The 14,629-nt window shown below is 35.3% G+C and overlaps 1 protein-coding gene across 1 annotated transcript in view; it reads left to right on the top strand.

Moving 5' to 3' along the window:
• The window catches only part of LOC118273271 (uncharacterized), a 145,331-nt gene extending 136,075 nt beyond the window's left edge, over positions 1-9,256 (top strand). The window contains exons 8-9 of the mRNA XM_050696328.1: positions 3,322-3,406; positions 8,197-9,256. Of these exons, the coding sequence (XP_050552285.1) occupies positions 3,322-3,406; positions 8,197-8,284 (173 nt within the window). The 3' untranslated portion in view covers positions 8,285-9,256. The remainder of the gene's footprint in view (positions 1-3,321; positions 3,407-8,196) is intronic.
• The last annotated feature ends 5,373 nt before the right edge of the window (positions 9,257-14,629 follow it).

Genomic DNA, 14,629 nt, shown 5'->3' with positions numbered 1-14,629 from the left:
TTCAAAACATTAAATATAATTGGGTACATGACAATTTGTTATTTTAATGTTAGTCGCGAAGATTATTTTATACGTAGAAATTGCGTATTTGCTCCTATTACTCTTAAACATTGATTCGTTTTATCTAAGTATATGTTGTCTTATATGACAAAATAGAAAATAAACAAAATTAAAAAACTGACGGACTCAATAGATTTTTATACCCCCGTCATCATTCCTATTTTGCTTCAATCAGTACATCTAATATTGTTTGCTATTTTTTTTTTATTAAATTGTGCCTTAATCGTAAATACGTAAGCAAACACCAGTCATATTATATTAAAATCGGAACTACCTTTATAGATGTTTGTCATATTACTTTGTTACGTCCATTTTCATAGAACTATGAACTAATGACCCGCCGCGGGCTTGTCAAGGCCTCCCAACCTTGACAAACCTTTTGTTTGAAGGCTACAGCTATTAAACTTCAACTTTGGCTATACGTCAAAATATTCCAGGTACCCCATTGTACCTGGTGTAAGTGGTTTAAGTTTTAATTCGAAAGTTGAACAAATTATTATATTTGATTTTCGTCTGTAGTTTGAGAAGAGAGAAAGAAAGAAAAACTTCTATATTTATTCGACAGTACTGTAGATAAACAGTAGTAGACTATGTATATGTATTTTGTGTGTACTCGTATATAGATAATTAGGCACAAATACAAAGTGAATCCGAATAATGAATCTGGTATCGTTTTTAAATTATTTTTACTTTTTTACTTATTCCAAAAATTATGAATAGAAATTTACTATGACGCCAGATATATTTTTACATGATAATAAAGAATTTTGTAATACAATTTAAGAAAACATCTAAAAGTTGGCACTAGAATACATCACAGTGTACGTTTTTTGATGGGGAAAAATCATCCAATTACTTCTCCCGCCTTGGGCGAAGCAAGATGGAGTATCAAACTCTTACTGACTAAAAACCACCCCGTTCCTACTCCTGCTTTTCAAGCCGCAGCCCGGTAACCCGCTAGGCAGTCCGCAGCAGTATTTAGTCCCTGAAGACAGGTACTAGCTCACACAAAAACCGCATTTGAATATATCTTAGACCAAAATTCCCAAGGGTAGTGGAACCTAAAAGGAAGGTCAGGTTTCTGGCAGCAAAAAAAAGGGCTGAAGATTAATAGGTTTCCTTAGATTCCTAGTACTTTACCGTTGGATATAAAGAACTGTGACGCACATCCATTTTCAGCACAGTTCCATTTTTTTCTATTGTAGTGTCACAAGAATTCGTGGTGAATGAATGAGGTTGTGGTTTTATTTTGTGGTGATAGATTTTATTTTATTGTATTCTATTCCTATATCACTATTGATTTATATAAGCTGTCAAACATAACTCACACATTTTATTTAGTTTTTTTTTTATGAGACATCGCCACAATCGCCGCCGCCCATGGACACTTGAAACACCAGAGGCTTTACAAGTGCGTTACCGGCTTTTTGGGAGTTAGGAATTTAAGGGTTGTTGTTCAGGAATGGGGATGGGGAAGATTGGGAAGGGGGGAATTGGGCCTCCGGTAACCTCACTCACACAACGAAACACAACGCAAGCGTTGTTTCACGTCGGTGTTCTGTGAGGCCGTGGTATCACTCCGGTCGAGCCGGCCCATTCGTGCCGAAGCATGGCTCTCCCACACTAGTTAACGTTACCCCACACAGTTATTTTCTCATGTGTCGTGAGTGCGTTTCCAATCATACAAGTTCACATACACATGACATCCAGATCCGAAACAATAATTTGTAAATCACAGAAAGAGTTGCTTCGTGCAGGAATCGAATCCTACTCGTTACCTGCCTACTCAAATATATTACATAATTATATTATGTATTTTTTTGTTTGCTCTCAACATAAAATTTCGCTAACGTCTGTACGTCACTCCAGGGGTGCCCACTGAAAATCAACGCTAGGTGACTTGTGTGCCTAGCTTAAACTGAGTGGGTGACTCGTTTAGCATAGGCATAGTGTCAGCATATTTTGCTGTTTGTTTATGTCAAATTTTTATTTGTATGAAATGCCGCATCATGACTGGTGCCAAATAAATGTTTTTTCTTTCTTTCTGAATATTATTATCATTACAGTAATTGTATTATTACTTAGTCAAATTATTTAGACAATCTATATCTATAAACAATTGGGTAGATGATGTCCAGCAGTGGACTGCTATAGGCTGATGATGATGATGATGATATCTATAAATAATTTTCTACAATCTTATCAGATTTATTGTTTCCAAAAGCACAATCGATATCGTACTTATCATAACCTCTACTTGGACTGCAAAATTAAAATGAATATTTAAACATAAATGTTTATGTATGTTTATTAGTCCAATTGGGTGAAAATCAGTAGTATATCGACCAAAAAACTTTCCAAAATTACATCGGAAATCTGTGGGCAGACTGATAGAAGGAACCCCTGCTAATAGGGTCCCGTTACCGACCGTTTTGGTACGGTCTAAAAATATTGCCAAATAATTTGTTGAGGGAACAAAATCGTTAGGCCATTGAAGATGGCAATTTGACAAAATAAATTCGTATATGTGTAGGTACATTTAAGATACATAATGATGGGTAAAGGGAAAATGGTTTTGTCAGTTTCTTCGGTTTACTTTATCAATCTTTTGATTCTTTTGTGGTTGAATTCTTTATCTTTGTCAACAGGAAATTTACTCTTGAGTTGTTTATTTGTAATGCTATTTTCGATTCCGGTAAAAGAAATGGTTGACGGTTGTGTTCTGGTTTTGTGTTTATGACTTGCTTCTTTTTGTCATTTTATAAATAGACAGCCATATTTCTAGCGATCGGTGATCAATTCTTATTCCATATTGTTGTCACTACTCTCTTTTCTAGCACTCTACCAGCGTTATATTATCTTCTTTCAGCGTTAGGCTGCTTGTCGACCGGAGATGTGCTATGCTACTTTGCTGTTGGCTATTTGCGTTTGGTTCTACCAATTACATTCATTGGTACACATAGCTTAGCACTGGTGGAAACGGATTCAGCTAAGCTATGTTTTTTATAAGGAAAGATGCGTGTTATGGATGGCTTCTCTACTATCGATACATCGTATACTCGAGCTGCGCATCTTCTTCGCGCAGCTACATAGCTTAGTATCAGTGGAAAAGCCCATTAAACATGCCAGTTCCAATTCCATCATGATTACCGTCGCCATTATAAATCCGACTGTTTGATATTGACGTTGTCGACCATATGTTAAGTATTTTATATTTTCTTTAAGATTTTCCAGAAAACTAAATTGTATGTTTCTTTTCAGACATAGTCATACCATCGCTACTCATAGCTGCGCTGTTCGTCGGCAACGCATTAATCGTACTCATCATATACAAGTATAGGAAAAGGTGAGTGTTATAATTATAATATATATTTTACTATAATTATAGTATGTAGTTTATTTTGAGTCTTAAGGATTTTAAGGCGGAAAATTCTACTATTTCAATGGATTTTTTCTATGTCGTCACCCCTTTTATACCCGAAGGGGTAGGCAGAGGCACATTATAGCAAGTAATGCTACTGTACAATGTACACCCACCCGATTATAGTGGTTTTTACCATAAAACATGAGCTATTTATAAGTCCCAGAAACTTCTTGATTTTTGACGATATTTTCAGTCCAAAGTCAATGTCAAAATTATTAATTTCGAATAGACCAGGAAGGCACTTTTGAACGTCAAAGCAAATACAATAATATTAACAATGTCTGTCTGTCGGTTTTATTTAAAACCTTATGAAATGAAATAGAGTGGTTGGTCGACATTGAAAAGCGAATTTTCTTTTGTTTATTTTTCTATTTTCCTTACTGACTATGTTAAATACTATGACCCAGCAATTAAACGCGATAACACTGAAACCTTTTTACAAAACGGCTAAATGATATAGACCTTGGCACAATACTGTTGTAATCACAGAATAAAATCGATTGTATGAAACGATCGCGTGTAGGCGTTTCAATGGCGGTCTCGGTCGAAGACCTCAAAATATTATAATATGCGAACGTTTAGGACTTGAATAATGTTGCTAATAAAATAACTAAGGGACAATTATTTGTACTGGCATTGTTTGTACTTTATTTTAGGTCTTTAGTCTCATTGTATAATTTCTGTTTTATACCTTAAAACAAAACTGTCAAAGAAAATGGATGAATGTCAGGATTTTCTCTTTCGTCGAGTGGACGCAAGTACGATTGCCGGGCAAGAGGTTTCGGGTTCGATTCTCTGGTTGAGCTCAGGAAACGTATGTCAGGAATCAAAATTGAAATAAAATGAAACCTATGTATATCAAGGAAATTCTTCAAAAATAAAATTAAGATTTGGTAGACGTGTTTTTTTCTGTAGTGCGTGATGTTTCGAAGCTTTGATTTCTGCATAAAACATTTTCTTGTTTTACCTCTAAAGCATTACTCCTGTTCATTTTACTGTCCAGAAAAAAACACAGTATAAACAAAAATCCCTTGCAACATTCTATCTTATTGATTTCGCAAGTCGCTACTTATACACATAGATACATGTAAAGCGTAATTGTCCAGTCATGCGCACGAGTTAGCTTGCGGGTGACGGGAAGTCGGTCCATTAACGTTGATTTGACAACTGACGAGCTACCGTTTATCGTACAAATGTTTAAGGTAGACTTACATGGGAGAAGGATAGTAAAACATGTCTTAGTAACTACCGATTAAGATCCTATTCGTTTAGGGGGGGGGGGGGAAATAAAACTATTTATTAAATAGTTGAGAGTTTGCAAAAGTTCTTTATGATAAAGAAATAAATAAAATAAATACTTTAATTATTATGTTATCGGCTTACTCACGTAATTGTTTGACGAGGAACTCGACTAGTTTCAAGCCATGCTAGAGGCTCATATTCATAAGCAGCATTCCGCGACACACATAATACTAGTTGAGAGTTTGCAAAAGTTCTTTATGATAAAGAAATAAATAAAATTAATCTGAAGAATTTCACGCAATTTGGAATTTAAGCTCAATATAAGGCAATGAAAATATTTACATGGGACACATACGTACGTAAGACTGTGTGGGAGACCCATGCTTCGGCAAGAATGGGCCGGTTCGATCGGTGTGATACCACGGCCTCACAGAAAACCGACGTGAAACAAAGCTTGCGTAGTGTTTCGTTGTGTGATTGAGCTTTCCTATTCCCAACAACCATTAAATTCCTAACCCCCAAAGGGCCGGCAACTTACTTGTAACGCCTCTGGTATTTCGGATGTCCATAGGCGGCGGTGATTGGTTACAATCAGGTGATACGTCTGCTCGTTTACCGGCTTATACCATAAAGAAAATGTACTGATTGTAATTCGTACATAACCAGTGAAAAGTGTTCGTTGCGTTGGTTTATTTAGACCTCTGAGTTTTGCGTGGATCCCAACAATCATTTAAAGTTCAAACAGAGATGAGAAACGATTTTTATTTCTACAACGCCAATTTTTATGAAATCCTAGCGGACTCGGCAAACTTCGTACCGCCTCAAATCTTAATAATTTTTCTCACCTTTTAAACTTTTCTGGACTTTCCTGGAATTTGCCAAATTGGTCCAGCCGTTCTCGAGTTTCAGCGAGACTAACGAACAGCAATTGTTTTTAATATACAGAGATTTTTTTAAATTACTCTTAAAAATGCCTAGCTAGGTAAAGTACGATTTATTTTCATTTTAATTTGTTTTTTTCTTTAGAATAACGGCACAGCAATGAAAAGTACGACAGTACAAAGTAGATTCAACTCTGAATTAAGATGAAGATTTTATTTTAAGGCAAGAATTATGAGTCTGTTATATCTGGTAGTTAGTAATCAGTACACTAAGTAGTCCTAAATAAACTGTAGCTTTTCTAAATAAAAACTAGCTACGAGTTTGAACGATAGTTCGGTTACGTACTTGTATTTTGAAAGTATTATAGATAGATTAATTATTATGTTTTTCGGCTTAATCACTATATCTGTTTAATGAGGAACTCGACCAGTTTCAAGCCATGCTTGAGGCTCATGATTCATGATGCAGCATTTCGCGATTTACGATATCGTATTGAAACTAGTTGAGTTCCTCGTCAAACAATTACGTGAGTAAGCCGAAAAACATAATAATTAATTCATTATGTATAAAAATGGTATAGATAGATTAGTTTTGTATTTAACAATAGCCGTTTTGGAAGTCCAATATTGTTCTATTTCAAGTAAATTTATTTTTAGTTTCTAATACAAAGGACAATATTATATGGCTTAATGTTAACACCGTGGTTACGTCAAGGAAACGTAATATTACACGATTTTCCTTGTACCTATGTAGCTAAATAAATTGTGGGTTATTTTGGGTGAAAATAGCTGTAGAACATTCGATTTTGAGTAATTATTATGTTTGTATTTGATATGTTGTTCTGTTTCTTACCTAGTATGAGGGAAAACGATATTAATTAGGCGTAAATAAAAATCCCTTCCACGCACTCCCTCGCACTTTAATTGCGAAAAGAACTCAATAAATAACCTGTCCACAGCCATTTATATGTATAACTAGCTGTCATGATAAACTTTGTACCGCCTTAAACCTTCTTTCCCGCCTTTTAAACCTTCTCTTAGTCTTCTACAAATATTTCATGACTAAAATTAGCCAAATCGATCCAGCCGTTCTCGAGTTTTAGTGAGACTTACTAACAACAATTAGTTTTTATATATAGGATGATACTACAAAATAACTACACATCTGAAAATTATTCCGTCTTGTTCAGCAATCTCAGACCTGACCAATCTTCGAACAAGGAAATCAGAATTACAAAAAAAGAAGTTTTAAACAAAAACAATCTAACTAATGAAAGTGAGAGATGTTCCAAATCAGTCTTCCCAAATACTTCTCCACGACTGTAACTCAGTATTCAAAAAGTTTTCCTCGTTGATCTAGCATCCTAAATGTTTATCCCGATTCAGGATTAAATAAAGGATCTTTGTTTCTGAAGTTTGAGTAAGGGCTTAAGTTATTTACATAACAATTGGACAAAATAATTTGCTAATGAATTCTGTTTAGGTACTTTTCTAAACCTCTTTTAATTAGGTTGTTAGTGTTTCTTTCTTTGATTATGAAAAGCAGTATATGAGGTGTTCTAACATTATTTGACACGGCTTTAATGAGAGGTAGTGTTGTGTTTGAAGATTAAAATAGTAAATAATCATGTACAGAGCATGAGTATTTTTTATTCCATACAGAAACATCTACGTGTGAGTTTGTTGTGAAAGAGCTATTTCTTTCAATTTCTCTGTCGCTTCGTAAATGAAAATAATTGCAATCGTGCGTATTTGTGAAACACGTTATGTAGAGTAGAGTAAATGTTTATTTAACTTCTTAATATTTTCAAATTGAATTAACTGGTCTAGGCCACGAAATCTCTTCACTACTGTAATCTTCAAATACAACACTACCTTCCATTAAAGCCGCGGCAGATAATTTTAGAACATCTTATACAGCAAATTATTTCCATCAAAAAGATTACTTTTCAATAAATTTACGTAAAAATATAAAATCTCGAATGTTAAGGAATTGATACATTCAATTAACTTACAAATATAATTTATGTATCAAAAATAAAAAAAAATATTTTCGTTTCCAGATTTTTAAAATGGTTTGATTTTATATGTAACGAATACGAATACAACAGCGCCAACACAAAATATGGTTTGCAAATAAAAGTTGGAATAAAATCGTATTTTAAATAGTACGCGTACATTTTTTCTTGGTAACCCGATTTCATATTTTTTGACTGACAATGGCCAGTAATAAACATAGAATATGTACGATATTGAAATATTTGTGTTTTAATTCAGTAATAGGTTTTCCATGTAAAAAAGTCAGATTTTTATCGGTACTACTTTTATAAACATTGAATTTTGTTGCGTAGTTGTAATCACGAGACGTATCATTGAGCGAAACTGTTGCTAAAACATTTTCTGTATCTCCTGTATGTACTGTAGATCCTGGCTTACGGTTTTGGGAGACTGTGTCGGGCGTGTCCAATAAAAAAACTACTGTATAACACAAAAATACTCATATTTTTCTTTTCTTTTTCTTAGGAGATGGTGGCGAACTTGTCCCATAAAAAAAAACATCTCACTTATTATTTTTCTTTTTTTTCGCAGGAAAGAAGGCGATGACGTTGAAGATGAGTTCAACACCATTCCACTGAGTGTGAACGGCAATGTTCATAGTGCGGGCAACGCCGTGTAGTCATCTCCCAAACAAGGGCGGGCGCACACCGACGACTAAAACTTGCGACAAGTCTTTAAAACACACGCGTTTTGTAATTTTTCGAATAATTTGTGAAAAATCGATATTCATTTTGTGCAAGTTTAAATAATTCTTGCGTATTTAAAAATAGTTTCTTGGGCTAATTACTTGTGGAGTTTTAGAGTCATTTCATGTCTATCAGACTATCATCACAGTAGGTTTACGTAGAGATAGGAATACCGATAAAACTAAAACTTCACCTTAACTTATTTATAGACGCACTTAAAAAGTGTAGAAACGCCAAATATTAAAAATAAATGGCCAAGAACAATACTAATTTATACACAAAGACCTTCGACTTATCTTGTTGATGGCTAGCGATAATAGAAGTGATTATGATAAATAATGCATTTGGCGATAATAGACAGAAATATCTATCATTAATTCAATGAAACGATAATTACTTGAGAATAAATTCCACAACAAGACAGAAAAGTAGTTTAATTGCTTTAGGAACGTACGACTAATCGCGAAGAACAGTCGTCGGTGTGCAAACGGCCTTAATTGAATTGAACTCTAAAGTACGTTGGCACACAGGGCACCGATGTCAACACACATCATTGGCCTGTGCGACAACCTCAATAAGTTACCTTATTTATTATTCGTTAGGTTCAAAATAGATCGCGAAATAGTCCAAGTTTCAATCTTTCTTAGGCCCTTTAGATATTAAGTAAGGACTGATATTGTTAAATACTCTATTAGATGTTTTTTTTTTAATTTCATGCACGATTCACTGCCTTTGTTGTCACGAGTAAGTCAATTAAGTACCGTATGTATTGTAAAAGCTTTGTTGCTGTAGACTAGTCGCTCATAGGTATCTTGTGATTATAATTTCATCTGATTATTGTTGATGTTTTTGTATTCGGCGGAGTATGTATAAATTCTGTATTTAATAAAAAGCACTTTATCTTTTGCGTGTGTTTTATTTATTGGGTGTTGGGTATCCTGGTTTGTAGGTAATTGTGGTCAGATTTTACCAGTTGTGTTGTTCGACCCATATTGTCTAGAGATGTTGACAAAAATTGAATACAATGCTCTGAATATTTCGAAAATGAATGGTTGGAGTAAATTTTATCCAACTTTTAACAGTTTGCCAACATCAACGAGACATCATAAGGTAATAATCAAAACATTATTCAGACACAAACAAAACATGCGGATAATGTAAGGGGGCGGGTTACTGGAGCTCCGGGGCTCCAGTAACCCCAGGTAAGGAGGAGTAGGAAGATTCTACTAGGAACGGAGTGGTTCTTAGTCAGTACGTAGTCAGTAAGAGTCTGACACTCTCTCTCGCCTCACCCGAAGCGGGAAGAAGGCATTGTATAATTGACCGCTTCATTAAAGGAATATATAAAATTTTATGCAATTTAGAATTAGCGAATTAAAATCAAAAGTGTTAATTCGTATCCATTAAGTACAGAATTTTAATTAAATTGTTACCTAATGGCCGTATTGGCCGTGTTATAATAAAGTATATTTATAGTCATTTTTCAGGTATGTTACTTAGCTCCATTGTAGCGTATCTATTGCTAAACTCTGGGTAATTTTTATAGACCCAGGTTGCCTCACGATGTTTTCCTTTACCGTTCATCAGTGATGTTTAAATAATCTTATAAAGTACATATAACTCGAAAAACGTTACATTGATACTTGCCGTTAGTAGGTTACGAAACCCGCACTCTCATGCATGAGAAGCGGGCGTTTTGAACCTCCGGGCCATCACGACATTCTATGTATATGTATAGTAGGTACCTATCTATAATGTGTTTTATTCAACAACAAAAAGCCCGGTGAAAAGTGGGTTCCACTCTAAAGGTACCTCTACTTACCCTTTTTACATTTTACAGATAACAGACATGTTGTTTATATGTACAATAACTTGATGCACGCGGCGTCACTCGCATGAATTAAATTACTGGCTTTCTGACTAACCTACGAAGTAAAGTATTTTTTTCTAAAACAAAAGTAGCTTAAGTTACTTCTTAGTATGTCAGCTACCTGCCAGTAAAATTCTCCTCAAAATCAGTCCAGCCATTTCAGAGATAACCTAGAACAAACAAACAAATAGACAGACAAAATTGTTAAAAAAAAGTTATTTTGGAGTATGTGTCATATATTATGTATGAAGTTAAAATCGGTTATTTCAATATTACAAACAGACACTCCAATTTTATTTACCGATATGTATAGAAGGATTGTATAAGCAGTAACACATGTGAGTATCCTCCACGTATTCACACTCGCCTGTCGGATTATCGAATCCAGAATCAGCAGTACCAGTTAATGGGTTTCGAATAAATATGCCAGCAGCAAACATTTTTAATTTCGCCGTTATCGACGATCAAGTGTAATAGGTTCTCAGTTAAAGTAATGTAGGGTTGTCACGTCCATCAGCACCTTTGATGGGAGAAATATTTTGCAAATATTTTTTGGGTTTGGTTGAGTGATTTATTTTTCGGTTGGATTTTGTTTTTTGATTGTCAAATTGAATTTTTGGGACGGTTTAGTTGACTATGTGGTTTGATGTAGAATTGTATTTGTTTAGTTTGTTGTAAGGCGTAAAATTTAACTCCTAACTATCGTTATTGAAGTTCTTCTTTTATGTAGCTTTTTTTGAGGGAGAAAACCATCTAATAACTTTTCCCGCTTTAGATGAGGCGAGTGTGAGAGTGAGAGTGTCAGTCTCTTACTGACTAAAAACTACCTCGTTCATACTGCTTTTCGGCGAAGCACCGGGAAACTCGCTAGGTAGTCCACAGCTTCGGATTGAGTTGGGTGATAGGATACTTTTAACCTGCGGGAATGCGGTCAAAACCGCTGGAAGACGCTAGTTAAAAACAATATACCTTCCTTCAATTGTCAACCCTACAATAAATGGATTATATCAGAAAATCGACTGTAGGTGGGTAAGTCTGGAGGTATAATTAATTTTGTCCTTTTTCAGCGATCAATTATTTTCCCGCCCAATCAGAGAGATTACAATCTCGTCGCCGTTTCATTGTCTACGCCATTACGAGGCACAATTACAATTATTCCTAAAACAAGAAAAAAGAGTTTTAGAAATAAAATAAAGTGCTCCTTTTGTATTGTTTTCCTAATTATTTTCTTTCATTCCGTTCCTTTTACTTTGCAGTTTCAATACATTTAAGACTTATTGTCTTTGCGTCCCTTGTTTCCCCCTAAAACGTGAGTTTGGGGTGATTTGGGGGACTAAGTTGTTGGACAAACTGTACTGGGAATATTAAATGCTTTGGTGGACCTCAGTCTTGTAACTATGGAGGGGATTTGATAGTAATATCTTGTTTGGTTTTGTATTGAGGTGGGTTTAGATGTGGCCGTGTTATACAATGGGCACAATTGGACGGGCTGTGGACTGTGGTCGATCAATCAAAGCGAGGATTACTGGGAAATAGGTAACAATGGGTGGGCTAGTCGTGATGTAACTGTTGTGCAAAACTATTATATTTACTTTACCCTACTCTAGGATTTTCTCCTGTGTCATTACATACATATAGTTTCACATACTCGTACACATGATACCCAAACCAGAAGCAACAATTTGCGCAAAAGGTCTGTTTCGTGTGCTAGCCGAACCCGCTACCCGTTGTACGGTAGTTGCTCAGCCACCGCGTCAACCGTGCAGTCATTGTTGTCAACTAAAAATTATTGTATTAATCAGAATTATGAAAATGTTGATTAAACTAAATTTATTACTATTTATTTAATTTACCAATTGGGGATAGACATACACCTCGATTTTTTGCCACCATGGTGAAGCTAAAGGTTTTTGTTGCTAAACTATCAGAAGCAAAAGAGAGTTATAATTACGTTGTATATTTTCGGACATAAAAAAGACATATACCTACAGTATGACTCTACATATACAAAGACACAATAAAATTAACAGCTATAAAAATTACTTCAAACGCTTTTCCCGTCCACGTAACTAAACCCAGGGACTTAGACGAACGAGGAACAAGCCAGTATTCACTTGCATGCGTAAAACAACGTAAATCTTAAGAAGTGTCGTCGACTTGCGAGATATATAGTTCGGAGGTCTGTGTCGCACGTATGTCACGCGCATGATAGCGCGCAGATGGTGGATATAGTATATAATATGTATAGTATAGTACTTACTAAAAGTGTTTGTATGTATGTGTGTCTGGACATGTGTTGCTATGTGGTTATAGAACAAAAAAAACTTTACGGTTATGATAATTGTAGCGCAAAACGCTGGTGCTTAGCTTAATGCTGTGCTGTGGAGATCTTCAGCTAGTATGATCCATACAACTATTCGTATTAACTGCGGAAAGAAAACTGTTGAAGGCAAATCCTCCGCCTAAGCGTCGGATACCAGTGAAACGTGACAAAAGACTGTGGCGGCTATGGTGTAAATAAATAAATTGACTAATTATTAGATATATTTAAGTATAATTGCTTAGCATGAGACCTCAACATGTCTGTCTTGTTTGGATAAAAAAGTTATTGAGATTTTTTGATGTTGTACTTTTTACATCAAATCACGTAAGTACTTCTAAATGCCCGACGTGTACTCAAGCACAATGAGATTTACTGCTCACAAAATATAATTAAGAGCATTATGTCAGTATAGTATGAATCATCAACATCGGTAGCTATACAAATCATCCATCCGAAAATTTGACAGTAACCTATTTCCCTTTAACTAAAACACAGCCCTATAAAACAAAAACAAAACATGCCTTTGTAAACCGACATTGTGTAGACAACCCTGAAAAAAAAAAACAAAAAAAAGAACACCCTTTCAATAATTAACGCGATATGAAATACCAATTTCGCTGGCTAATTGCACCCTTTGCCGTGAAATATATTTTTCATAATAACACGCGCCCACGCGGTTTCGTTGTGTGCAGTAATAATGAACTTCTAACAATGCTACCGACGGTGGTAACTTCTACCGCTGGGGGAGTGGAGGACTTTGAGGTTTGGGGGACTTGTCTACACGTGGAGGAATTAGTGTTTCTTTTCTTAGGTTTGATTGGTTGATCAGACATGCATATAATGTCTAAACCTTTTAAACTACGATCTTCAACACACCTGCCAAGCATGGAGGTTTCACAAATCTTCTGATGAGGATGACAGTCATTCACAGTTCCAGTAGTAGCAGCAAGAGATGATGTTGAATAGGAGGTTTTTTACTTTGACTGTTGCGATCAAAGATGATCGACCCATTTTTTTTTCAGTAATTGCGACTCAGTTAATCAGTTGCTATAAATTTATTAGGATAATTCCCTCTATTATACGTAACATTACATTCTAAGTAGAGGGGTAAATAGGCCAAAGTATTTGTACGATATTACTTCCCTAAATATGTGATATTTTAAATTAATTAATTATTATGTTATCGGCTTACTTACATAACTGTTTGAGGAGGAACTCAACTAGTTTCAAGCCATGCTAGAGGCTCATATTCATGAGCAGCTTTTCGCGACACACGACGCGTTGCTACTGAGTAGTCAGTAGTCGAGTCCCATCAAACAGTTACGTGAATAAACCGATAACATAATAATTAATTTAGTATGTCTACATAATGAAGTCGAATATTGGAATATACACTTCGACGCGGGCAGAGAGAATTCCCTAATCAAATGTACATAAGATCATGAACATTGTACTGCACCTACAATTGAACTTTGACTTTAGATGAGTTCTATTTCGGAGTTCGAAAGTTCTAAGTGCGAACGTGTGTACTGTGAGTGTTAAGTTATTGATTTGTGTACGTTATTTACAAAGTTCAGGAATTCTGGTACCTTGGGAATTTGGATCTGGGTATCTACCTAAGTTTTGGGAATACTGCTAAGGTATGCAGTTATTTCAGGGCATAGTATATTCCTTGTAATCTGTCTACTTACATATATCTATACACATGTCTACAATAGTTGCTTTGCTTTACATAGTTGCCCAATGCAAAGATTAGTAAATCATGCTCATACCTACTTTATTTTTAAACTAAGTTCTGTCTGGCAAGTCACATCAGGGCACACGACAGGAGATAGCTTATGTACGGTCACAGATACTGAAACCGGTAGGGAGGACTATTTATAATAGGTCTGTGGATTTATTTATACATTATTTGCAATTTAAAAATACCAAAAAAAGGAATAATGAAGTCGGTTAAAAACTAACTCAAAACTAAAATAAAGGCGTTAGGCGTCGAAGTACTCGTCCGAATCGCTGTCACTGGGGAACGTTCTCAGAAGACTGGCCGCATTGCCACGATGAATGAAAAAAAAAATGGTCTGTTAC

Source organism: Spodoptera frugiperda, chromosome 1 (genome assembly GCF_023101765.2).
Source record: "Spodoptera frugiperda isolate SF20-4 chromosome 1, AGI-APGP_CSIRO_Sfru_2.0, whole genome shotgun sequence".
NCBI lineage: Eukaryota > Metazoa > Arthropoda > Insecta > Lepidoptera > Noctuidae > Spodoptera > Spodoptera frugiperda.
This window is presented reverse-complemented; position numbering and strand designations above follow the sequence as displayed.